Source organism: Ornithodoros turicata, unplaced genomic scaffold, assembly GCF_037126465.1.
Source record: "Ornithodoros turicata isolate Travis unplaced genomic scaffold, ASM3712646v1 ctg00000903.1, whole genome shotgun sequence".
NCBI lineage: Eukaryota > Metazoa > Arthropoda > Arachnida > Ixodida > Argasidae > Ornithodoros > Ornithodoros turicata.
In genome coordinates this window covers 518,132-545,935 of record NW_026999413.1, presented here as the reverse complement: position 1 = coordinate 545,935, position 27,804 = coordinate 518,132, and the positions used below count along the sequence as shown (strand labels likewise).

The window sequence follows — 27,804 nt, the reverse complement described above, 5'->3', positions numbered from 1 at the left end:
CACTGAGGGGGTGCTGACGCATGATGTACCGAGCGCTGCAACATTTTCAGCTTCTATGATTTCCCTAGTGGTCTTATTAGCACACTTAGCAATCACATCACACTCACATAGAACAGGTTTACATCCACACGATTTACAATGCAATGTGAGCCACCCTTCTTTCCCATTCTTAACATTGTTCACTGTGCTCTCATAGCCTGTCATTAAGACAGCGGCCAGTTTGACCAATATATTGATTTCCGCACGAGAGGGGATGGAATACACCACGTTCTTTACACATTGTACATATGGGTTGTTATGTCTTTTTGGAGCACGGGGGGGGAGAGATATGCTTAGTGGTGATAATGTGCACCGTGCGAGTTCTGTAGCATGGCACTGACTTATGCTCTCCTACACGCTGCGTGTTCCTCATGAGGCCCACAGTGAGGGCCCTCATGAGGCAAGTCGCCGTGATGCCATCAATATGTGAGGGTACAACGTATTCCGTGAGGAGTCTCACAGATGAGGCCGTGAGACCCTTTGTGAGGAACCTCACGGATGAGGTGATGAGGCCTTTCGTGAGGGGCCTCACGCATGCGGCCATGAAGTCTTTCGTGAGGGGCCTCCTGGATGAGGTCATGGGTCCATTCGTGAAGAGCCTCACGGATGAAGGGGGAGCCACCGTATCTTCTCGCTTGGAGAAGGTGTGGTGGAGATGACATCACTCTGCGCGAAGGGCCAATGCAAATTCGAAGATCTTCAAGGATTGCCATGTTCCATGTTTCCTTTCCTCCATATATGAAGGCTTCCATGAAGAACCTCACATTTGATGGCATGCATATTTTTCATGTGGGACCTTACAGGTCCTTACAGGACCTTACATGGCTCTCTTAGCGGTTACATTAAGTTGTTACATACCGTACAAACCCGAGACTATTGAACACGATTTCATTGATGTTAAGTTGTGTTTTGGGCGAGACGGTACCTCTCGTGGATTTGTTTTTCTGCCTGTTGACTGGAATAGCAGCGTTCTTTGAAGAGGCCCTGTAATGAGTTTTTAAAAGTGAATGCAACTGCTTTTACCCGCTAATTTCAAATTATTGCAAGTGGACACACGCGTGCTATGTCGTGCCAAAGGTGCCATGTGCGGTATATTTGTATTTTCTTTTTAAACAAATGTTACCGCTGTCTGCGTACCTGTTTTGCACCGCGATCGCTGAAGTTAGCGAAGCACGAATACTTTCAGATTGACCTTCATTCTATCCTCCATACTAACCCCTGCAAGTTTTGGAATATAATCAACCCAGGCTGCAGTTCGGATATCGAAGTTACTAACGAGAATGGCCTAGTGGTTGACCCATCTGAATGTTGCAACATTTTTAGTCGTACCTTCGCCAACGTCTTCACAGTCGAAGACCCCTTGGCCTTTCCCTTACCTCCACCATCTCCATACCCTCCCATGGAACCATTAGTCATTACGGTACCCCGTATTATCAAAATAATTTACTCTTTAAAGCTAACGTCCTCAGCAGGGCTTTGATGGTATTGGTGCTAAACTTCTGAAAGGCACTAAAGAGACTTCCGCCATCTACCTATCAGTCATCTTTTCACAATCCTTCAGCACAGGTCAGGTACAATTAGACTGGCCATTAGGTAAAGTCAACCACGCCCACAAGAAAGGAAATAAGTGCTCCCCAGATAATTATCGACCCATTTCACTTACAGGTGTGCCAAGCAAGATCTTAGAACACATAACCTACTCTCACGTCATTAATCACTTAGACAGTCTAAACATAATTTATCAGCACCAACATGGTTTCTGCAAGGGTCATTCATGCGAAACACAACTTGCGCAGTTTGTACATGACCTATATGACAACCTTGACAAAGGCTATCAGACTGACGCTATCTTCTTAGATTTTTCTCGCGCCTTCGACCGTGTTCCTCACAATCGGCTGCTACTAAAACTCCAATGCATGTCCATTGACCCATCCATCCTAACCTGGATCTCCAAATTTCTCACTACGTGTTCACAGTCAGTCGCAGTTAATGACCACACTTCTGGATTCGTCAACGTTGCGTCAGGCATTCCACAAAGCACTGTTCTTGGTCCACTACTCTTTATGATCTACATTAACGACATCCCATCTCACATCACCTCAAATGTAAGGTTGTTTGCTGACGATTGTGTAGTTTATAGACGCATAAGCACTACTAACGACCTCACTAACCTCCAACAAGATCTCTTAATAATACATAAGTGGTGTAAGCAGTGGCTTATGCCACTAAATATAGATAAATGCTGTCACGTCCCATTTTGCAGGAACAAACCGCAATTTCCTCATACGTACCGATTCGACACTGCTATTATCCCTTCTAATACCTCTTACAAATACTTAGCCGTCACGTTACAATCTAATCTGTCGTGGAATCTGCATATCGCTAACATTACTGCCAAGGCTACTCGTACTTTAGGATACCTGCGATGTAACTTCCATTTAGCTTCAGCTGACATCAAGCGCCTTTCCTACCTAACCCTTGTCCGCCCCCAGATGGAATATGCTTCCGCTGTTTGGGATCCTCAGGCCCTGTATTTATCTGACAAGATTGAGAAGATTCAAAACACGGCTGCACAATTCATTACGAAAAAGTGGAACTATCATCTCTGGACTAAAACAATCCCTTGACCTTCCATCATTACGTCGACGAAGGGCTATAGCCAGCCTCTGTCTTTTATACAAGATGTTCCATTCTCCTCTCGCTGTACGACCATACATTGTCCCAGCTCATTTCATCTCTTCTTGCATTGACGATCAATACAAAGTGACATGTTTCACCTGCAAAACATCAAGGCTCCCCGGCTCATTCTTCCCGCGTACCTCATTTGGTTGGAATAACCTCTCACACGACATAGTGTCCCTCGTTTCACCCATTCGCTTCCAGGACGGTCTAGATCAGGCCATCTCATAGTCATTCAAAACAGTGTTTTGCTCTTCAACCTTCTTGATCGTCCTTTGTTAATTGTTGAATTGTTAGATAATCCACGACTACTAAAGTGATTATGCCGTATTTATGTCATCATGTATTTGCCATAACCTGTATTCTTCTTTCAATGCTTTATTATCGTTGTACTGCTGCCTCACCTACTCACCCATGTAATGCCCTTTTAGAGCCTTTGGGTTCTGAATAAATGAAATGAAATGAAATGAGATAGCCACAAGGCAGAATGGCACTGAACATGCGCATTTGTTGTGAGCGCAGAAGCATTCTATCTAGCTCTAAATTGGCGCAGCTGTGTGTCGAAAACCTTTGATAACATAGCCGCCGATATCGTGTGAGGCGACTTTTGAGATTGACGACCTCGTCCACTGCTTGCCATCCAATGCTGTAGTCATCACCGTTCTCACGATTAGGACTAAGTGGTCCAAGAGAATGCGCCTGCCATGCGTTTGTGCGTTACAGTTAAGTGTGGGAATATCCTGGAATATCTGGCCTGTACCACGCCAGATATTCCAGGATTAAAATGGCTGAGTTTGCCAAACAGATGCATACTAAACCGTTGGATCGCACCTGCCAACACCACCCAAGGGACATTTTTTCCGCCTGTAACTGCTCGTACCTCCTTCCCGGGATATTTTTTCTAGATCCCAAGCCAGCATCTATATCAGAAAGTAGTGTTGACTCCTCGTCAAAAGACTAATTCCACATGATTACATACGTGCACTGTATTGTTAAACACTTATGTTATGTTAGCTTACTTTAGGAGCATTTGAAGTGCAGCAGTTGAGCTGCGAGGTGGCCAATCACGACATAGAAAGCGACGGGCAATGTCTTGCACACATGGCTCCATTTCTGCACGATGGGCGAGACAAGAGAGAAGTCGAACCAGGGCAGCTCCAGACTCCAAGTCACACACACTGTCCACAAATGCTGACAAATAGGAGAAGGATCGCCTGCAGATTCAAAAGTGTCACATTTTTAGACAAACAGGAAAAAACAAGGAAGTAACATGCCAGCATCATTTAAATATCCAGGCCAGGTTTTTTTTAGTACTCATATGCACCAGCTGTTCAAAACCCCCAAACACTCAAACTTCAAAGGCAGTTAGTTATACAGAAAAACTTCCCGCGCTCTCCAGCAAAGTGAGGTACCAGAATGAGGGACATTGCATCGCATATATAATGTTTTATGCAAGTCACACCCTGGACCTTCTTGAGGTGAGAACTACCAGACTGTCAAGAGGCAAGCGCACTGCTATTTTATTTCAAAACATTGAATTGCCTGTTAACAGATTATGTCATGATGAATTGAGCGCCAAGAGACAGTGCGGGTACGGGGGTCAGAGCCTCAGCGGCAGCTATACGTACTCTGATTCTCGCAAATATATTCTGAAGACTGATCTTGGACTGGACAGACTGCTAACACCTGATATTCTTAACATCAAATTCATGCTAAGTGCAGAAGAGCATGGGACAGAACACAACTGATGTGGACACGCACTTAAAGGTGTTGCAACACTTTCTCAGATGTGTTGAAGCATAATGTATACGCATCGTACTCATTATGAGAACACCGTGGCAAAAAGAATTTTTCCTTTGGCTAGATTGGTCCCGAAAATAGGTGCGGCCACAAAACGACGACCCACGGCGTGACCTCACAGACCCCTCTCCCCCATTTGGCTTGGGAGACACGCGTCTTCGCTCACTGCTCCTGTGTGACGTCCCCGATGTCGCTTCTTCGGGACCGTTTTTCTCCGTATCTGCTTGCGTCATGCACCTGAAAACTTTAATATGGGATGATGTCGGGTGATAGAATAGTTTTTCATATTTATCTGGGAAAGCTGTCACAACACCTTTAACATCACCCGCTTCAGATCTTCTTGGCGGTTTCTACATAAGCTTTCAACTGCTGAGCTTCACTGTCTTATGTCTTGGTGCTTCAACCTGCTTCTATCTTAGTTTCTACCTTTCATCAGCTTCGCAGTGCCAGGATACCGCTCAACTACAGCCTCAGTACACCTACATCAACATCCATTCACCACTCACTGTTATTAAACCCGTCTACGATTGTTCCTGTGTTGCAGTTCCTGATGTTGTCATGCTAGTACCTCACCCCCACCTTCAGTGATGGTCACTTTGACCGACCACACTACACATGTAGAAGAGGTGGTGTTCCCCTACATGAGTCCAGACCAGCGATGATGGAATGTCCCAGCGGGCAGATGGGTGTGGCCTCACACTAGGACGGTGCCGGTAGAACTGGCTAGCAAGCACAGTGGCATGCGGCAGCTTCATCGTCATCTGCGGGCCGCCACACCACTCCCCCTTACACGGGGAGCAGTTCTTGCAGTTGAAGTCTGCATCGATACCAAGATGGGAAGAATGACGACAGAATGTGGACGAGGGACTGCTGGGTTTGGCGTCTTTGGCTTGTGATGCTGACTATAGTGCGGGCGAGAGCTGGCCGGGCGGGTTCCAGGGGCGCGCCAAAGCGGGATGCAGGCACGGAGGGCCAGGCAGGGTGTGCAGGGATGGGGCGACAGAACCGCGTCCAGTTCATGAGCGGTGAGCTCGTAGCGTTGTCGCCAAGAAGAGTGCCGGAGAGGACGACCGTGAAGCACAGAGAGACAGTGAGTAAACTCACTGTGGCCTCCGTGTGTGTCCCCGGTGGAACGTTGGTCCCGGTGCCTCTTGACCGCATCTGGATGAGCTACCAGTATCTTGTATAGAAACCTATCCGCCGGGCGTTGCGATGAGTGAGCCACGGTGAATTGACGTCATCGCCTAGCGATTCTCCGGAAGACAGGTGCGAAGTGATGGCTTCGAATGTGATCCTACAGAAATTTGGGACGGTACTGGGCCGAATTATGCCGAACATGGTGTTCTTTGTCCAGCACACCGAATCTAGAGGAGGTGATATTCCCCTACATGAGTCCTGACCGGCGAGGATGGAATGGCCCAGCGGGCAGATGTGCGTGGCGTCACACTAGCACGGTGCTGGAAGAACTGGCTAGCAGGCGCAGTGGCGCGCGGAAGCAGAGCCACGTCTTCATCGTTGTCCGCGGGCCACCACACACAATAACAACATAATTTCTGGATCCGTGACAGGACGAGGCAGTGTGGCACAGTTGGAATTTGCAAACCAGTGTCCAGTATAGAGCTAGAACTTTTGGGACAAGTTAGTAACCAGTTAGGCCTAGCAGGTCGTGAACTTCGTGATTAAGTAGATGGCCAAATTGAGGGGAATACAGAAAGAGAAAAAGCAAGCGAGGCTAATACACTAGACAGAGCTCCAGAGGAGTGCTGTAAGTGGGAAACCACTTTCCCACTCTGTGCAGAGTGGGAAATTTTGTAGATGCATTTGCAATTGCAGCAGCTCGAGGCTAACAGAGGAAGAACTTATCAACCTCTGGGTCAGATACTTGGTCCCAACTCAAGCTGGAAGCACACAAGAATATGCCACAGTTTCACTCCAATTGAGATTACCTTGACGCATATTTACATCGTTTTAAGGTCATATCGAAGGTTCAGAGCGGCTAGAAGAGCAGTGGGGCACAGCAGAAATTTTCCCAAACACTCCCCCCACCTCCTAACAGCCCCCCCCCAAAAAAAATATTGTAACACCCCCCAAAAATATTGGCCAGAAAGGTCAAAAACATCACAAAAACAGCAGATACATGCATCACTCCCCCCCTCTTCGAGTTGAGGACCCTGGGAATATCCCTGGCCCACTGCACTCAATGTTTTACGCGGGAAGCGCTGGCAGTTTTTGGAAGGCTTTCAGTCGAAGGTTCTGCGATTACAATCAGGGTGTCAAACTGAACCCAAACCCAAAACTGTGCCCAAACTGTTATTTCAGCCATAACCGAACCTGAACCCAAATTTTCATGACACTGTTGAACCCGAACTGGAGGAGAACCCGGAAAAATGATGGTGGTAACCAGTTCAAATCGAAATGGTTTGGACATGAAAGAAATCAGCAGGAGAGTTCAAGTGCCTTTCAATACCCAAACGAGGACACATTGGTCTCGATATCATAGATTTTGCAAAGTCACCTAGCAGTCAAACGCAGATGTACAGTAAGTATACTTTCAGCGTCTGCAACACGTTGAAGCGCAGTTGTCTTTGTGAGCACCAGGGCTAGCACCCCACACACGCACTGCGGTGATAGCTCTTCAGAGTGGAGGCGCCACGCAGACGCTTGTCAAACGCTGTGTTTCCAAGCAAATGACGCTGCCATCCTCTGCTAGGAACTGCCCTATTTTCTGAAAGGTGAGTGGCGTGCCATTGTCCACCAAATGAAGGAAGAATGGAGTAGGCGAGTTGTGTAACTCTATAAGACGAATATATGATTAATCAAGCATCCAACTTTTCCCTTTACACGTGAGCAGTAAAAATTAAAGGTGTTCTGCACAGTCCAAAAAACACTGCTACAGTTTCATGCATCTCATAAAGTCCCCGAAGAAGAACGACTCTGCAAAGTTTTGTCGCATTTAGTAGACGCAAGCATATTTAAAAAACATGCTCAAACTTTGTAAGGACTCGCCCGCTTTCCGCTGTTAACCTGTTCTGCACGAATGGAAGCTGCCTCCTTCGCGTCTTCGCATTCGGCCACAACCGACTATTCGGCTGCGATGCGACTTCGGCTCGCGGCATTCTCCTGCGAAATGGCCTTGCAGTTCGGCTCACCTTGACCGAAACCGGCTACCCCCACTTCGGAAGCGCGTACACCTGACGGCTGGCATTGAGATATGACGTCGTATTACACGCGAAAATAGCGTTTCTTTTGAAACTGCGAAACCGAACAGTGAAACGCAGTTAACCTCTTATTGCCGGAATTATTTTCCTGTCAGCTGAAAAATTTTTCTTGTATGTGGAAGTTGCACTTAAGGCCCACTAATGCGTGAGCCAAAATCATATTTCAGAGCAACGAGGCAGTCACCAAGAACGCCTTATGTAGCTAATTAGCGACAATAGGCAATGACATGGAAATTTTTCCTTGCGCCGTCAGCGGAGGATTTTCTTTATTCCACGGTAAAAGCATACAGACGTGAAATGTAAAACGTGAAATGATATTCGCTGCACGGTAAAGTTATTTAGAAAGAATGAAATTCTGTGAAACAGTTTGAGTTCTTGTTTAGGCATAGATGAACAGAACATTTGCTGCACATTATCACAGTGTGCCCTTTGCAGCCAGGTTTCTTGCACCTTTGTCGCTTGTCGCGCACAGTTGGCCAGTGCCCTGTACTGTCAGTTCGGACCGTTTGATCTGGAAGCTGGCTTGCTGGCCGTCGCCGTTTCTTCATCTCGAGTTGTGCCTCCATAGACTTCGATGGTCGACCACGTTTTTTGTGGTGCAGGTCTTTTCCCTGCTTGCAGAGTGCTTCCGCGATGGCCAATTTGAACTTCATCAGATCTTTCTGATGGCTTTTAGGGATTCCCATAGATTGGCAGTCGCGTCGATAGAGGAGCCAGCTCAGGACAGGAGGACAGGGAGAGAATGTTGACGCATACTGTTCCTAATGCAGCTATCCCTTCAGCTTCGATTATTTCTGCAGTTACTTTGTTCTCATTTTCCTCAGAAAGGCAGCAACTTTGGAGCAATGACTGACAACCACACATGCTGCAATGCTGAGCAACCGGTTTTAAAATACCCCATCCATGACGCCATGTTTTTGAGCAAAAGTTGTGTTAAGTATGCGAGTAAATATGGGAAATGGTGACTTTGAATCTTTCTATTCATATTATCAAAAATGTGTGCACATGTACAGCTCGGAAACTCACCTTCCCAGTTGCAGGACGTGACCTTGAGTCAGCTGGGTGGAACCAACACGGGAAGAAATTGTACGCAGCATCTCACGCAACAGGTCTCTGTGATCTGGTGAATCAAACCCGTTCCTACAGAATTGTTGAGACACACTTACACTCGGCCCACTTGACATAAACAGATATCTCATATGCTATAGGGGAAAAAAGTAGGAGTACCATGCAAGCACACAATGCAATATAGTCAGCAGTCTTGCCATACAGAGGGAAACATCTTTGTTGTTCTCAGCAGACACTTCTTCTATACTGGTTGGTTCGACATCATGAAGCTGTCAACAGATTAAATTCACACAAGTGAAGCAAGAAGTGTTGATATGAGACTCCAATAATTACCTGAAAGTAGGAACTTGTCTCTTCAAGAATCGATAACAAATGTGGGAGAATGCGAAGAAAAAAAATTATGATGTTGCAGGGAGACTGGCTTGCAAGATTTGAAAATCCTGGTTCCACGATTTCCTTGTCCTGCAAGGTGGATTAGGGAATAAAAGTAAAATTGCAGCTGCTAAGTTATGAAAAATGGGAATATGAGCTCTGCACACAAGAAAACGCTTGGAGTCCATGTCATTTAATTCTGCCAGACACACTTAAGACGCAAAATTATGTGTGATCACAAGAACTTTCTTGAAAAACCTGAAACAGAAAAATTATATAACACTTGAAGTACTGTGTGCAAAACCTCATTGTAAATACAGTAACAGTGCCGTCCAGTAATTTGTATAACAGTGCCGTCCAAAACATGTGTTGGTGGACAGTTGCACATCGCCACTCATACGCATATCGACTAATTACCCGTGGACAACGCATGTTTTAATGGACAATCGTCCTGGTAATGAGAACAACAATGACTACGGCACTGGATGACAAGCAATGGAAGAAGTCTTCAATATTAATGGGGTTGAGGCAGGTCATCCCACGTTATTCCAGATAAATGTAAAAGATGGTCCTTTGCACCAATATGGACCTCCACTGGAAGGTTCACAGCAAAAAGAGTAATACAAGAGGAGAAAACGAGCACAGCGAATACCGAAACTCATGCTGCTCTGACATCACAGCGCACGCCACTGCCAGTGGGGCAGCGCATGAGAAGTCATGTGCTTACACCTGCCAATAAGAATGGACGCAACTCTGAACTCTCTGACGTCTATGTTCGTGGTTATCGCGAATTTGATCACTATACGATGGATATCGCTGTAGGAAGGCTGACATAATTGAGTGCCTAGATACGTAAGTCGTGTGGTGGACATTATCCCGCAAGCAACGCGAAAGAGAGACGCTACGAAAGAGGTCGGAAAAATCAATATCTTATTTAAAAGAGAGTTTGAACTGCTTTTGGTAGTTGATGAAGTACACAATATGATATTCAAGTGCATTCTGCTGTGTAATGTACTGTGTAGAGAGGACGTGTTCCCTAATGAAATCCTTCAAAACATTGATTCTGTGAAATGCGTTCCCACTTTCATCACATGCGTCATTATCAGCCATTTTGCCCATTTGGACTTCGTGAACAATGACGTCATCAGTCATCGCTTCAGAAACGCATCACTGTTTATTCTGTGGGGAGATTAATCGAGATATGTGAAGTGACACAATATAAACACAGACATAACAATGCTTCATGTAACGTGTAACGGCACGCCCCCTTGCTTGTGCACTCCCGAAAGGAATGAGATTATAGACATGAGTCCTTAAATGCAAAGGTCAAAGTTGCCTATGGAAGTCCAGCGTCTACACAGGCGGAAACAGGTACTGAGGAGTCTCCGATGCTGGGACTATCATTGGTGGTATTGTGCTGCTTCGTTTTATTGAGGCATGTAATGAAGTTATGGCAAATTCTGGTGGTCATTTCGTGGCAACATGGCCTAGTGTTTGGGAAATTGGTCGGAACCCGCACTGGATCATGTGACCATTGCCACCCGAACATGAGTGCCAGGAATTTAGCAGTTTTAGTTGCTTGGATCATGCTAGGGGCCTTATGGTCGCCTGTCTTTAGGTTCAGTCGTCTGCTAACCCACTAGAATTTCGACGTGTGGTCCAATGTGGGCCCTTGTCACCCTCGCAGTGTGAATGTGACGACACCGGATTTAGTTCGGCAACCCACTGCCCGGTTGTGTCGAGTCCGGTCGAAAAAAGAGCTAGCTGACAAAGTTCTGGTGCTCTGAAAGCACCACACAAACATGCCAGGCTGCTGTGCTTGGACCAAGCGAACATGACTGCTCAGGATCTGGCAAAAAAGTTGCCATGAAATGACCACCTGAATTCGCCATTACTCATTGTTGTTTGCTAGCTGTTTTGTAGTTTGTGTTCTTCAGGGTTGCAGTTGTTATCGACAGGTCGGAATTAGAACTACACAGTATGTGGGCCATAATTCTCACATACTCCTCAAACGATGTCCCATGAGTTTCAGTCTGCATCCTATTTCTACTGCATCAGGTTTCATCGTGAATAAATTCAGTGTCATCTTGCTCTATCACTGCATCAAGATCAGACAAATCCTTGTCCTTGGGCACTGGAATGAAACCTGCTTTCAGGAACCAGATCCCGATGGCTGCCTGATGCACCTCGTATCACGCTGTGCAGAGAAACTGTACAGTCATTAGTGGTGAAGTCAGGAACTTCGTCTTCCCCTTGCTCTGTCGATGTTGAAGAACATTTGATCAACGACATGCTGCTTATACACATGCACATCTGGATTCTCTTGCATTTCGCACTTGCAGCATCACCGTTAGCTTCGCAGTTTCTCTTCAGCATTGAGAATTGTTGAAACCGTTGACTCGGAAAAGTAATACATCTGGTCAGTGGACATCATCTTCATTCCCCGATGATGTTCGTTAATGATTGCCAGCTTGGCTTCCATGGCTATTGTGCTTCACGTTACTTTGGTTAAGTTTGTTTGGTTTGGTTTGTGAGCAACCTGTCGCCAGAGCACGAAATGATCAGCTCCAAAGAAAACAAGGTGTCCAAACCAGTATGTAATGCCGGTCATGGTGTCCATAGCATTCACGAGAGAAGGAGACGTATCGGAGCCACATTACACCACAGTGAACCAGAAATATCCCAGGGATGACAGAGAAAAGTCGCAAATGTCACATATGTCCAAGACGTCCAGCAAGCATTTCCTGTACGCCCACAATGTTACAGTGAAACTCATTCCACTTTTGATATCCCATAGAGATCTGCAGCATGCAGAAAGAAAGAACATAGAAATCAATATTTGACAGACACATTTGACACATGTGATGCTTACTGGAATGGTGCAACGCTTCTCAAGCAAAGGAGAAAACATTTTTCGGTTTTGCAACTTTATGTACCAGGCACATTATAGAAGATGGGTTAAATTAAAAACACAGTAGGTATTTGGCAGGAAGGGATGTCAAGAATGCATTAATTTTGTGCACTCAAGATATCATTGCCGCCGACTGTATTGCGATTACTCTATTTCATACATACACTATCGTTGTGTAGCGGGCCGTGGACGACGACAAAGATGGCCACACGCTTGGAGCACCGGCTTCAGTTCCACCAGCGCGGTCATGAAGACAGGCGACCGTCATCGCCTCTCTCTGGCATACCATCGTCGCTGGGGGCTCATGTAGAGGAACACCACCTCCTCTACATCTGGTGACCTGAACGATGACCATCAAGTTCGGCGCAATTCGGCCCTTCACCATCCCAAATTTCTGATGACACCATTGCTTCAAAACTCAGCTTTATTAAGTTCTAGTAGGCCGAAAAAAGTTGTTGACACTTTCTTAATGGGCAGTCTTCCATCTACATTCTACAGCTGCTACTTCCAAAGTGATATTGTATACGGGCGAAAGCGTCGCAGTCGCCTTCATTAGTTCAGAGTTTGATGAATGCGGTGGGAGATGGAGAGTCATATATATTCCGAACACGTGGAGGAAGCATATCAGGACAATTTCTGGCAACATTAGGCATCACCATTCCGCAAGTCCGCTTCACCTAACGCCTGCGTGATGCAGGAGAAGCTCGCTTTAGTTTGTGGGTGGACAGCATGTGCAAAGTGCCATGACAGGACTCCTTCACTCAGAGTATTGGAAAATGTACAGTCACTGCGTATTTTCTTGCCTCAATTTTTATATTTGGTATCCTTGACCTTCGCATTGCGTCATGCGTACGTGGTGCGCTGGCGATCGCTCGGGACGCTCACGGGCTGGGAAAACAATGCGCGAGATATCGAGCGACGGAGCTGTACCGCATCTGAAATTTTGGACGTTGTTATACATTAAAGGGGTACAGAGGGCCATCCAAAAAAAATTTCAGATTAAGATGAAAGTATGTGCGTCATTTTACTGAATAGCGTGAAATGTTTTGATGTGTGCAATTTGTTTCCCAGAAAAAAACTCACATAAACATGGCTCCGCGCGTTCACCCTTAACTCGCCACTCCAGGTATAATGAGGATGAGAAGGTATGATGCCACGTCACCAATGATGTTATAAGGAGAACTCGTTCTGGTTCGTCGGCCAGTGGGGGTCAGCACCTTGTCCCTTTGCTGCCGTAAACCAGTTTTGCCAGTTCTCCCGGAGAATTGGGAATAGAAGGAGCGGCCGAAACATTATAGAGCCAGGAGAAAGGCTTTTTCGGAACCCCGAACAGCCGAGTAGTAGATGACGGCGGAGTAGCAGACAACATTTCTCTAGACCAATCAGCAAGTGTCCTCCTTATAGTGTCAGCGCGAGGTTCCAGGCAGATCACAGGCTGGTAGTGCTCTTCACCACTGTTGCGCATGGTCGCTTTTTGCGGCATACTTTAAATTCAATTTCTGCTATAATTATGACTCTGTGGTGTGAAGTACTTCGCATGGTGCATCTTAGTGGCCTACTTGACAGTTTTATAGGAAGAAAACAGGGCGTTAAAAATGACTTCTGTGCTACTTACCCTACAGGGCCCGTGGCCGTTCCATGAACGCGTCCGAATAATCAAGCATGTCCGAAAAATCGGTCGGCAACTGTACTGCAACGGGTGAGATGACAGCAAGCAGCAATTTGATTGTATTGTCAGCTATCGTTTTATCGAAGATCGTAATACACGAGCTTGACCGTATTCAGAACTGCGAGCTCCAACGTAATATGAGAGTCCTTTCTCTGTAGAAACCATGCATATTTTGCAGTCAGGGTAAACCTGATCGTTATACAAGGCATATCACTGTAAGAGGGAGTGTGCAATGAAAGTAAGCGTTCTGAGGCTGAAGCGCAAACAGACGGACAAACTGTTGACGGGTGACATATACTTCGGCGACGTGATCCTGATCAGCAATTTTGCAAAAGTTAATGCATAACAATACTTTGATGAAACAATTGAATTCTGTGATCACGACAATGTTCTTATAAACGTGTTCGATTTGTATAGCTGTATACGAAGAGGGGAAAGTTTCAATGCCAGTGGCTGCCTCCAATACGGTGAAAAATGTAGTTGTGTGTATGGTGCTGAAGCTACATTGTCGTATGTTTCCATTCTTCTTGAATGGTGTCACACAGTGCCATTACATGTGCTATCATTTCACTTTGTCCGTGGTAGCCAGCCAGGTAGCTACAGTTCTCCAAAATAACACGTGTAGGCGATACCTTTTGTACCGCACACGTGTAACAGAAAGAGATTTGACAATAACACTGACAGGAATCTAAGGGAGTTGTGAAAGCGAGCAACACAAGAGCCTGTATCGACCATGCATTGTTCAGTTAAGACAAACGGTTACGGAATGGTCAATGGGCTCCAAGAGATAAATATAAAATGTTTTGGAGCTACCTATCAAATCTGACATTCTGTCTGTTATCTTCAAATGAAACACTGTGATCTCTGCTCATGTAGAGTGAAGGCTGGCGTCCACCTCATCAGGCGTGAAAATGATGCCATATTGCCTGGTACAGCAGCTTCAGGTGCTTTATCAGAACCCACACACCATGACTTGTGATAACACCAAGTTGGTGTAGAGAGGTCGTAGGGGGTAGAGACTACCTATGCATGCTGTCCAGAAGGCTGGAAGGTCTGCCAGCTTTGGAGTTTCACACTAAGGTGTTGGGATTTGATTACAATAGGATGCTCTACAGGCTGTAGACAGTGAATGTCATCAAGCCCAAAAAACAAAGCTAAATCATCATTCTCATGAGACATACTGTGGGTGCACTATGCTTTAGCATAGTTTGATGTAGTGTGAAATTGTGTGTGTGAGTGTGAAATATTCGCCCTGTAAACCATATTTTAGCACCCTCTTCTCTTGGCATCACCATTTTTTCATTCTGCGTTGTGCTGGAAAGTCAAAAACGCTTCTCCCAAGTCTTCTTTTGTTATTTAATATTTGTTGTTGAATTCATCTTGTCATGCAGCATAATATAATATTGAAGAGGTTCTGATGTAGGGTACAGATGCAAATCAATCCCAAACAAACTGCTGTGACAATTATTCTCCAGTACATGGCTTAAGCTGCAGTCTTGGAAGCGTCGGAATGCTCATATTGTTGTGTATTGTTGGGATTATCTGCTATGTAGTCTTGGAGATAATGAGCGCCTCATGGGAAGCTCCCCCTCTCTCTCTGGGGGGGCATCACCCACAACCACTAAAGCACGTAGCATGTGGGGCACACGTTCATTCATACTATTCTAGTCCAGTCAGTTGATGCCTCTACTGCATATGCCATGCAGCTGTTATGTTCCTGTGTGGAAGCAGAAAACCAGCCTGCAAGGGAAGTGGCTGTGTGGAAGCCAGCAAACAAGAAACAACCCATCTCGAGCTCCAGTCCATGCATGCGAGCATGCTACCAAGCCCTGGTCACGTCTCCATATAGATTTTGTGGGTCCATTCAAGGGCAAGTAATTCCTACTGGTCGTCGACTCTTTTTCAAATTGGCTAGAAGTACAGATTGTTCACTCCACTTCAGTATGTATACTGGTGAGGGAAGTCCGCTGTCCGTTCACTACGCATGGTCTACCTGATGTCGTAGTGTGACTATGGACCTGGATTTGCTTCCGAGGAGTTCAGGACAGCCAAACAACATGTGGGAGGTGCTGGTCGCTCCCTACCACCCAGCTTCAAACAGACAAGCAGTGTGGATGATCCAGGAAACAAAGAGCGCTCTAAAACGTCTGTCGGACCAGGATATAGATGTGAGCCTCACAAGGTTTGTATTTAAACAACATATTCTTCCCTGTACATCTACTAGAAGAAGCCAGGCCGAACTATTTTCGTGGCAGTTGAAAACTGTGCTAGACTGTGTGCACCCTGATAATTTGGATCTCGAGCGGCAGCACAAGCAAGGGCAGTTGGCTCAAGATAATCGTCCAACACGAACCTTCAGTCCAGGAGATACTGTTTTTGTATGGAATTTCTCAAATGCGGGACAACGTTGGAGGCTGTGTTGTCATCAGGTCATGCACCGGGCTAGTATCCTATGAAGTACTGTTGGACGATGGGTCTCTGTGGAAGCGTCTTGTTGACCACATCTGGAAGCGCTCTCCTGATCTTCTGGACGCGCCAGTTTCTACTTCATCTCCAGGCATGGGTACTTTTTATCCTCGTGTCCTCCACTGGGATGACCTCAGTTCCGAGTAGCCTATACAGGGTGGGTGCAGATAAAGTAGCCCCACATTTATGCACGTATGGCATTCCCTGCTTACCGCATGAACTTCCGGTGGTGCACGATGACGAACTTATATGATGAAAGTGAACAAAAAAATCGTAGTAACCAAACTTCACGTAAAAAAGAAGTTATCCATGCAAACACTGCTTTCTGTGCATCCCCATTTGCCTATGCAGAAGTCAATATCGCGGTCACGGCACAGTTGAGTCTAGCTACCGCTAGGCGTACCAGGTCTCCTTTTGTTTCTGCATAGGTGGGACCCCAAGCGGAAAGGCGATGCAACTGTGCTATTATGCCATGTCCCATTGGGAATACACAGAGCGAAGTTCGCATGGCTAACGATTTTATTGCGCAGAGTTTGGTTATCACTATCTTTTTCTCGATTTTCATTGCATAAATGCACTGTCGTGAACCACTGGATGTTTGTACAGTATGCAGGGAACGCTCTATATGCGAAAGTGTGGTGCGACTTTATCTGCACCCACCCTGTACGTAGGGCCCTTGGTTTTCGGGTAAAAGCTGAAAATGCCCGGTTTTACCAATCGATTTACATCGAAATAGTTCCGGTTTCACCCGATAAGACCTGTAAACCTGCTTGTGAATGCGCAACCAAGGATTTCATCCACACATGTACAAACTACTGCACTCGCCGAAACGGCTCCAGAATGCCAAAATGGCCAAAACTGTGGAAGCGCTTCGCTTGGCTTCACGTCTGGCGGCCTGCCTAAGCCTGCGGCCGCCGTTGCATCTAGTCTAACACATTCGAAACGACTGCAATCACCCAATCGCAAGACAACCCAGTCAGAAGATGTGTGCACCGCTTCTGACTTTTATGCTGGTGAAAACAAAAATATGTCGGTTTTGGATTTGTGGGCGCATGCATGCATGTCCGATTTCTAGTGTGAAAAATGAGACGGAAATGCAAATCTCTCCAATCTTGGGCACCTCAACATGAAGACCTCAAAGTTGTCAAAAAGGGAATAGTAGGGTGCGTCCGAATAGTGTTACATGCGTCACCGCATACCACGCACGTGGCAAAGAAAGACATGGGTGGCGGTGGAAAGGTCTGGGTGCATGAAAATCGGGCGATAAGGTGAATGCCGTGGGGTTGGTGAGCGAAATTCAGCCACATGTTTTTGCAGGCGTGTAGTGAAGTGAAGAGGGTCTGGCGCGGGCTGGGCTAGAGTCGCGGCATCGGAGAACTGCCCTGGGAGACGCAAGGCGGACCTGAAGACGAGAGTGGATGGTGCAACTCCACAATCTACCTTAAAGGTGGTACGAATGTTGAGGAGCGTCAATGGCAAGCGCTCTACCCAATGGGTCGGGTCTTCAGTGGCACATAAAGCAGTCTTCAGCGTGCGATGGAACCACTCCTTGGCGCTTGGGTGGTAGGCCATGATGAAGTGATGGTGAGCGCCAAGGAATCTGCAGACGTCAGCAAAGAGGCGGGACGTGAATTGCCGTCCGCGATCGGTCGTGATAACGGTGGGAGCTCTAGAGCGCGCCACCCAGGAGGGCAGGAAGTCGAGAGAGATTGTCTCAGCAGTGATATCCTTGATAGGTACCGCTTCCAGCCACCGGGTGTACCTGCCAATGCAGGTGAAGAGGTAAGCATGGCCGGCAGACGGAAGAAGAGGTCCAACCAGATCCAAGTGGACATGACAGAAGCGGGCATCGGGGGTGGCAAATGGCAATGATTGGGATGTCGTGTGGCGCTGAATCTTGGAACGCTAGCAGGCCAAGCAATTCAGAGCCCACCAGCCGATGCCACGATTCATGGACGGCCACACGATGCGGGAGCCGATAAGCCTCTGCGTGGACTTGATGCCTGGGTGATGAAGGGAGAGGTAGATGTGGCAAAGGAAGTCATGAGGAACAACACGACGAGGGTTTGCTGCAGTGGTGTCGCATAACAAGAGGCTCGAGGATCAGGGATAGGGAAGCTTGTGGATGTCGAGGGACAGGGATGACTGAAGAATGGCAGGCATGTCGGGGTCGTTCGCTTGCGCTTGTGCGACCGCGACGTAGTGAATGTCTCGTGATAGATTATGGGCCAGGCCAGCAATGTGAGCTCGAGAGAGAGCATCTGCAACGATGTTAGCGTTACTGGGAATGTGCCTGATGTCGGTCGTAAATTTGGAGGTGTAGGCGGGTTGATGGATTCCCCGAGGAGGGTGACAAACCAGAGGCACACATGATTGCGTAGGTGATAGGTTTGTGGTCAGTGTAAACAATGAACTGGTGTCCCTGATCAAGAAGGTGGCAGAAATACTTGATAGTCAGGTACACACCAACAGTTTGCGCCCGAAAGAGCTGTACCGTGCTTCGGCGGGCTTGAGGGGTTTGAAAAAGAAACCCAGCAGCTGTAACTGATCCCGCGGGCCAAGCTAGTGCAGGGCTGCCCCAACGGCTTCTGACAAAGCATCCACGGAGAGTGTGAGTGACGAGTCTGAGACGGGGTGAGCCAAGAGTGAGGTGGAGGCGATGTCCTACTTCATCTTCTGGAAAGCTTGTTTAGTGGATGGCATCCACTCGATGGTTTTCGACGGACGGCCAGGAGCAGCAAGCAAATGACAGAGCGGCTTGATGGTGTGCGCGCAGTGTGGTTTGAACCGGCAGTAAAAATACACTAAGCCCAGAAATTCACGAAGCTTCCGCCGTGTGGTAGGGCGAAGAAGGCGGTCAATGGCGTCAACATTCCGGGGCAGAGGGGTGATGCCAGTACAGTTAATGCGATGGCCGAGAAAAGTGGGGAAGGAACACTGAGCTCGCACTTAGCAGGATTGATGACTATGCCTTGTTGGCGCAGACGCTGGAACAACTGGCAAAGGTATTCGGCGTGTTCCTCGGCAGGAGAACTAGCCACCAGAATATCGCCGAGGTAGGCGAAACAATAAGGCAGACCACGAAGCACCTAGTCAATGAATAGCTGGAAAGTTTGAGTGGCGTTGCGGAGGCCTAAGGACATTCGAACATATTTGAAGAGGCCGAACAGGGTCGTTATTAAGGTCTTTGGAATGTCACTGGGCTCCATGGGGACTTGGTGGTAAGCCTTGATTAGATCTATCTTGGAAAAGTGTGAGGCGCCGTGGAGATTCGCGGCAAAGTCGTGAAGATGTGGTAAAGGGTAACAGTTAGGCATGGTGACAGCACTGAGCTCCCGACAATCACCACATGGTCGCCAATCTCCCGGGTACTTTTTGGGCACCATATGCAATGCCGAAGCCCATGGGCTGCTGGACGGACTAATGTACTCCAAGGCAAGGAGATGGTAAAACTCACAATCGGCAAGGTCTCACATGCACTGGGAGGCCTCTGGTGAGGGCGTGGTGCATGGTGATATGGAGAAGGGGTGCATCTGTAGTTGGTAAATGGATGAAGCCAGGGAAATCATTAAGGATGTCATGGAACTGTGCAGGTGCCGATGGGCGGGCGAAGACAGGGCGAATTGGGGTACAGAAGGCACGAAATCCGAGGACAGACAGACCAGCGCTGTTATCAATGAGACGGCGTTCTCTTCGTGTCGACCATCAAATCGAAGTACCTGAGAAAGTCTGCACCGATGATGGCATCAGAGACGTCAACCACGATGAAGATTCATTGAAAGTTCCGATGCAGGCTCAAGTTCAGGTTGAGGAAGCGCTCCCCGAAACATTTTATTGGTGAAGAATTTATAGCAATGAATGCTGAGAAGTGCGATGATGGTCCGAAGGATGAGGTAGAATGATACTGACTTCAGCGCCAGTGTCGATGAGAAAGCGAGGATGGTTGATGGTGTCGTTGACGTAAAAGAGGTGGCGGACATCAAGCGCAGCGACTTCGGCCGCACTCAGTTGCCGAGGTTGTGGTTTCCCGGCCATGTACATGGTTGTTGACAGTTACAGGCCCAGGGACTGAACGTTGCATGGTACCAACAGAAAGGTGAGGACTGAGCAGTATCGTCGGGGAGAGTGAGTGCGTCGGTGACGATCATCCCGGTGGTACAGTGAAGGGGATCGATGTGGTCGGGCAGTTGTAGAAGCAACCAGCGTAGTTAATCCAGTTACAAGCAGTGTGAGCCGATCGACATTGGATTGTGGGGTGTTGACAGTGGCGGAAAGACTTGGGGTAACGCACTGACCATCAGGATACTCTGCAAAAGATGTGATGGGTGGAACGTGCGACACTGTGTGAGCCAGGTGAAGTACGAGGTCCGAATTGCCGTATGCATGAACGGGGCGGGGAACGCTTGTGACAGCGTCAGAGCGTAAATTGAGGATATGGTCAGCTAAGTGTACCATGACGTCCAACGCCATATCTCACCGGCTGCGGCTAGTACCACCTGAATGTCGGTGGGCAAGCGGTGAAGAAAGAGTTCTTGCAGGTGGAGTCGAGAGGCATGTCACCCGTGAGATGGAGCATACGGCGGAGTAACTAGGACGGCTACTGGTCGTCCAACACTTCAGCGCTAACGAGCTCTTGAAGACGTCGATGAATAGAGAGAGAGTAGTGTGGGCGAGTAATTCCCGTTTCAGGGTATCATATGGTGCTTCTTCCGGCGGATGGAGAATAATGTAATGGATTTAAGTCAGCGGCATTCATGGAAAGAGAGCTGACGACGTGTCTGAACTTAGCGGCTTGGGAACTGACGCTGCGGTCATCGAACTGTTGCTCAATTTGGGCGAACCAGAGCTCGGCATCTCGGGTCCTGAACGGCCGAAAACGGAGACGAACAGCATCTTCGGGACTCCCGGGAGCTCTGTGGTGCTGCGTTGCACAATCTTCGCCGCAGCTGTGGCTGCTGCTCTGGTGGCCGCTCTGGTGTCAGTGCCCGATCAGAGCAGTGGCATAGATGCAGAAGGGTCAGACATTGGCAATCAGTGTCCGGGTCACCAGTCTGGCCCGAAGTCAGGTCATGACAATAAGCGAGACAGGTGCAACAACATCTTTACTGTGTGAGGCCTGGATATGAACTGGATAAACGACCGCACAAACAGTCAGCACGAGCACGGCAGAGGGAGGGCTCGTCGTCGTCTGCAGGTGCCGCTACACATTCATACTCCACATCATACATACAGGCCATCATATGTAGTGTAAAAAAAACACTGCATTGTTTGTGTGTGTAAATCGAAAAGCAAATGATATGTGTTTAATCACTTGACATCACTATTACGTGCTCAAGCGTCAATGAGTCTACAGCGTGTACATGTTTACTACCTGACCTTGAATGGGAGACGCTTTCCTGTGGACAGCGAGTGATCTAGTTTGGCATTCAAATCATCCAGAAGGAAGAGCATCTCTTTTGGTGAGAATCCAGTTGTTCCACCCTGCCATGAGAACGAGAGGTTATCACGAGGACAGTTATTGATACACCAATCAAACCTCTTTGTATTGAAGACCCATGCATAGAACCTCAAAGACTCCAAGATCAAACTCTCGAACATATGGGCTCCAGTAGAATTTGCCTTCTGTGACATGGCAGCTGTCAGTGTCCTCCAGCTGTGAACATCCAAAAGGTAAGTCTTGTCCTGTTTGATTACGTCTGATTACACGATCACCTCATCAGATTTCTCCTCTGAGCAGTGCGCACCATCTTCTTCACTGGACAGTTTGCGTTTTTTGCTTCCCCTGCATGAGATCCTCAGTAAGATATACCTAGCACACTGAGCGTATGGCACAACCAAACACAAAGCACTAAAAGTGACACTCATTCTTCTGTACCAGGGCATTAAAACCATGATAGCTTGGGATTAGTAGAACCACCACCGCTTTTCCACACCTTGTAACTTTCACCTTCATGCATGTGACACAGAATTACAAAGCAGACACAACACATGTGACACATGAATTTCTATGTGATATTCAACGTCTAAGAATTATAGAATTACGTAGTGATGTGAGAAGTTATCATTACTTAGTTGGCACACATGTATACTGGGTGTCCACAGTAACTATTAGAAGTGATTTTAAAAAATAGAAAATAACTTTTTCGCAGTTTTAACCAATGGCGACGTACTCTATGCCTAAATGCCCACCTTAAGAGGGCACAGACAAGCATCTGTGTCGATGCATTAATTAACTTTTTAATTATCAACGATAGAAGATTGACCCAATGAGAACATCGAATCCCTTGGAGTCACTGCTAACATTGCTGTTTTCAGAACAAAAATTGAGACAGCTATAGCACGAGGAAAGGGCTTGGAAATAAGGTGATCTGGTGGTCGTTTTTCAACGCTCAAGTACAAGCGCTCCCTTTTTCCTTTCCTCTGCATGCAGGGGAGGGAAAACACTGTCGCAGGGGGAAGAGATTGCATGGGGACAGATTGGTGCGACAGCTTTTCCCACCCCCGCATACACAAGAAAATGAAAACGGGAGCGCTTCTACTTGAGCTTCGAAAAATGACCACCAGAGCACCTTATTTCCAGGCCCTTTCCTTGCGTTATGACTGCCTCAATTGTTCTGAAAACGGTAACGTTACCAGTGACCTCAAGGGATCCATTGTTCTCATCGGGTCAATCTTCTATCGTTGATAATTAAAAAGTTAATTAACGAAAGTTAATTAATGCATCGTCACAGAAGCTTGCCTGAGCCACCTTAAGGTGGGCCTTTAGGCGTAGAGTACATTGCCATTGGTTAAAACTGGGAAAAAGTGATTTATCTATTTCTATAAATTACTTCTATAGTTACGGTGGACACCCTGTATATTCAGCTGAGCTGAGATTCTGGTCATGGCAAAAAGCACATTAAGTTATCGTCTCTTGGAAGTGGCTGCTAACCAAACTAGGCTGTCTTCCATGAAACATGCAATGCTATTTACCATATTGCAAAACACCACAAAGAAAAATTCACAGAATTCCTAAACTCAACAGAGAGTTCTGCGCCATTCCACTCAGAACGAGATACGTGTATTATTCGTGGGAATGCTTTAAGGAAAGTTGCAATATGGTGATCGAAACAGCTCAAACACAACCCCTCATACTTTATGCTGCACAGCTTCTTGTATGAAGAGCTAGAGCATAATACATAGACAAGAATTGTCTAGATCAAGACAGGAATTGTCTACATAATTGTCAAGAATATCTAGACAAGAATTGTCTAGAACTGTCTCGAAACGTTCTAGTATAGTCACTGTGAAGCTATGGATTTCAAATCCTAAATGATGGTACAGTGAATGATATAACATGGGCATTTTAACAGGTGTGCTTGATTGGGATGAAGTTACTGGTCAACTATGCACTATGTTGCAGTAGGGTACCACTAACAGTTAATCAGAAGTTTTCCACAACCGTGTTGTGATGTCGGAGCCGGATTAATAAGTATTTGTGGTGCTGGTTATCTACGTGTCTTTTCCTACTTTTGCTGTAAAAATTTGAATCCAGGTTCTTTTTTGTTTAAATTCCGTGTTAGCACCGCGAAACAACTGTGGCTATGAGTGGTGTACAGACGTGGACAGATGAAGAGAGGACAGCAGGAAGGAGTGGGGGACAGAAGGGTTAGTACACATCCTGGGCCGACTTCAGGGGGAACTGTGCCGACATTCGTCCGGAAAGTCTTCGCAAAACCCAGGGAAAACCTCAGACAGCACAGCCGGTGAGAGGATTCGAACCCGTGTCACCCCCCAGTCTCGGCGTGGAAAGTGATGATCCTAACCACTACGGCACTGGAGTTGGTTTGAATCCAGGTTCACACTGATGCAAGCAACCGTCTCTTACGATTACCTGGTATAACTTGAGACGAAGTGTCGCCACCGGTTTAACTCTTTAATTAAGGAATTATGGGCAAAGGGGAGATAGCAGAATGGGAGACGATCGTCGTTGAAAGCGCATTTAAAAATGCTTAAACAAGCATGTGCAGTGAAATATTCATCACTAAATTTCACTATGCAAATGAACTGAAACCGGGCCCCTTAGGACCACATGACCTTCACCGACGGAGGCTTATCTGGGCCATAAGGTGGTTGATCTGGCGAACAGACCAGCCCCTACTCCAATCATATTTATCACTCCAAAGCATGTGGCCCTCTGCAGTGGAATGAGCGTTATGCTCTATGCGAAAAGGACGATACACACACACATTGCATTGCCCTGGCAAACCAAGTATTACTTCCTGTACACATGTCTCTTATAGCCTACTACATCGCCCTTCTCCACTCTTCTTTTCAGGTCAGGATTTACTAGTTTATCTATTACAGATGCACTTTTCCATTTTTTAGGAACAATAAACAAATGCCACGCTAACACATTTGTCGTCAGACTTTTTTCTCTCTGTGGCTTCTTGAAATAAAAGTGCAACTGCATTGCCGTTTTTATGTGCAGTCTTTGGTTTATCAAATAACGGCTCACAATCATCACATTTCCCAAGTTCCCAAAGAGCACTGATGCGAGCAAGTTGTGTACACGTATTAACTGACATGACAGAACAAACATGATGGATGAACACACAAGCACAACCATCTTCTAGCAATTGAAGTTTATTAACATATGGAAGGTCTGGGGTGGACGTAGAAAGGTGCTGGTTGTGGGTCTTGGATAGGGTTCCGCGTTTTCGGTTTTCATCGAAAAACATACGCCGGGTAAATTTTCCCTAATTCGGTTTTAATCGAGCGACATCGAATACAGAGGAACATTCCAGGGACCATGACAGATAAATTGCTGCACACGCCCAGCTTAAGATTCCAACATGCCAAGGAGACTTTCCTTTATTACTTTTCTTTTCTTTGTATTTGCTATGGTTCGATTACCTGCAACCACACTGAGTGTTCCAGCGTCAATCCTTTTGTCCCGGATCGGGGGCGCTGATTGGAATCTCATTCTTCTGCCATTTTAGGTGCCCCACCGCGCTTGTGAACCTTTTAGGGATGTGACGTCAAGCAGAATCAAGTTGTTAAGTGGAGAGGTTACGACAGTACATACACCTCCACTTTCCATGTACGGCGGTCCTATCTTTCCGCGGCAATCGAGATCAAAGGAAAAGGACGAGGGCCTCGGACTGCGTTTGCAAAAAACACAAATTTGAACTCTCAGGCAAGGAAGATGTTGTCGTATGCAAGTATTGTTGCGTGACAGTTAATGTGGGCTGTGGAAGAGGTGCGGCGCGCATATCGGAGCACCTGCAATCGCGACGCCATGTCAATCTGAAGAATCCTCGTAACGAACAAGGTGCGAGCAAACACCTTCCAGTCATTTCTTGCAGCACTCATAGAACTGGTACTTAAAAAATTGGTAATTCGCATTGGTTGTTGTTGTTAAGGCTGCATTAGACGCGCACAGCACTGAAATTCTGCTATTCGCCGATAACTGTCAGGTAAACCATGTACAGTCGAACCTCGTTAAAACGAAGTCGGTTACAGCGAATTTTCGGTTATTACGAAATTTTTTCTTTACTTGGTTGGCCATGCTTTGGTTCTATGGGGATTTTTTTTCTACAACGAAGTAATCTCCTCTATTTTTATCGCATCCTCGGTTATTGCGAAGTTTTTGCTCCGAATTTCTTATCGCGGAATGACTTATCCACGGAGATTAGCGACGCCGCGTGCGTGTCACGGACGAGACGAATTACCTCAATGTGCGATCGAGTCCTGGCCTGGTGCTCCGCCAGCATTCTCTCGCTTCCTCCTCCTCACATCTCCACCTCCGCGCTCAGTCCTCCTCCACCCACGTGACCACGCGTAACGTGATTCATTCCCATCTGGCAGTGTGAGGAGGCACAGTAAGCCGGTTTCGCCGCCGCGAAAATAGTGTCGCTGCCTGCATTTCCCGCCAAATTCCGGCTATTTACTTTCCATTGGCTCCGGCCTCCCACGTGACCCTTCTCGATCATGATTGGCTGAGGCTCATTTAACCGGTGGATTCGCCCGCGTTCGTTTCTCCGAGGCGCCGACCCGTCTGATCGTTGTGTAGCTCGCGTCTGCGTATGTGAGCAGGCGGCGATTTCGTTTCGTGGATTTCGAAGATCTTCGAGCCATGGATGAACGCCTGAATGAAAGGTAAGCAGACAAACGTATGATGCATGTCAGTGATCAGACGTTTAATACTGTCGCCTAACTGTGTGCACCTTGCCCCGTATTACATCACTTTCTGCCGGTTATCAGTCATGATCCGGTTGATGATTCTGCGTGGCGTTGCTTCTTGCGTTTTGTTCCGCTGTTTGAATGTGTCTGATGTTTAATATACTGGTGTGCATGAAAGGAAAACAGCGTGCATCGCGTACGCAGGGCTCCTCCAATTTTGGCATTAGTCGGCATTAGACGCGTAACGCTGGCATGTCTTACAGAGCGTATTCAGCCAATTAACGTTGCCTGTGCTCCGGTTTACCATATTATTAACAGGTTCCCTTGTTTTTTGTTTTTTCATTCAGACACCGACAGCTGTTCGTGGCCCTGCGATCCGCGAGCATGTGGCCCCTGTCACCAGAAAATTCGACAGTTGTGCTGGGATGAAGTGGATGGCTTCTGCGACTCATCACGTGCTATAGATATGTATAATAATATCTACTTTCTCCAAACCGAATAGGTTCCCTTAAGGATTGTATAATATGATAGTCACGTCTTCTGTTGCTCGGCGCTATTTATTCTGTTTATTTTGCAGTATTCTGTAATAATTGTGTAGATTTACTTGCATTCAAATGTTGCTTCTTGTGTATATGTTTACCGTGTCAATAAATGTGTACATGTGAATTCCTTCTTCTTCTGGATTTTCATTTTCTGCTTCCCGATTCTTGTGTATATGTTTACCGTGTCAATAAATGTGTACATGTGAATTCCTTCTTCTTCTGGATGTTCATTTTCTGCTTCCTGATAATATTAGCAGATGACCTGGCGAAGCGCTCGGAACAGGGGGGGGGAGAAGATGAGTGAGAGGGTGTGGAGAGGGCACGCAGCGCACATGCGCAGTTCGATCAGCCAGCGCGCACTCTTTGGCGCCGTTTTCCGGCTATTTTGTCGTGATTTGTTACGGATGATCACGTGGTCAAGGGGGGCGGTGGTTTTCATGGCGAAACTGTGGAAGCTACAGCTGCACTCCACTGGCAGTGTGGACGGACAACGTGGGTACACCTTCGGCTGGTACGCCATGTCTCGCAAACGGAAAGCGTTGTCTTTGGAAATGAGAATGCGATTGAGATGTTGTTCGGGGCGTGGAACGACGTCAAGCACACCACAATCCGAAACCGCTTTGCGAAGGGAGGGTTCGCGGCCATCGCGGAGGAAGTTGACACGCAGGCGACATCGGCAACAAACGAGGCTAGGCACCAAGTGGAAGCCAGCGTGTGGAAGTGTCTGCAAATGGTGGAGCAGGTGCGATTTTGTGTCGGCCGACGACGAGCTCGTGGTGGCAGCTGAGCTATCAGACAGTGGCATAATCGCTGCCGTCACCACGCAAAACACGATGGTTGGAGCTAACGCAATCAGTGATGACGACTGGGGTGACA

The 27,804-nt window shown here is 47.0% G+C and overlaps 1 protein-coding gene across 4 annotated transcripts in view; it reads right to left on the bottom strand.

The window, feature by feature from the left end:
* LOC135375593 (Fanconi anemia group D2 protein-like) overlaps positions 1-27,804 on the bottom strand; it is a 339,045-nt gene that overhangs the window by 136,790 nt on the left and 174,451 nt on the right. For all 4 annotated transcript variants that reach the window (XM_064608269.1, XM_064608270.1, XM_064608271.1 and 1 more), the window contains exons 25-31: positions 21,935-22,004; positions 21,759-21,875; positions 21,599-21,703; positions 9,138-9,266; positions 8,964-9,073; positions 8,763-8,876; positions 3,738-3,932 (exon numbers count right to left, since the gene is read on the bottom strand). In XM_064608269.1, the coding sequence (XP_064464339.1) occupies positions 3,738-3,932; positions 8,763-8,876; positions 8,964-9,073; positions 9,138-9,266; positions 21,599-21,703; positions 21,759-21,875; positions 21,935-22,004 (840 nt within the window). The remainder of the gene's footprint in view (positions 1-3,737; positions 3,933-8,762; positions 8,877-8,963; positions 9,074-9,137; positions 9,267-21,598; positions 21,704-21,758; positions 21,876-21,934; positions 22,005-27,804) is intronic.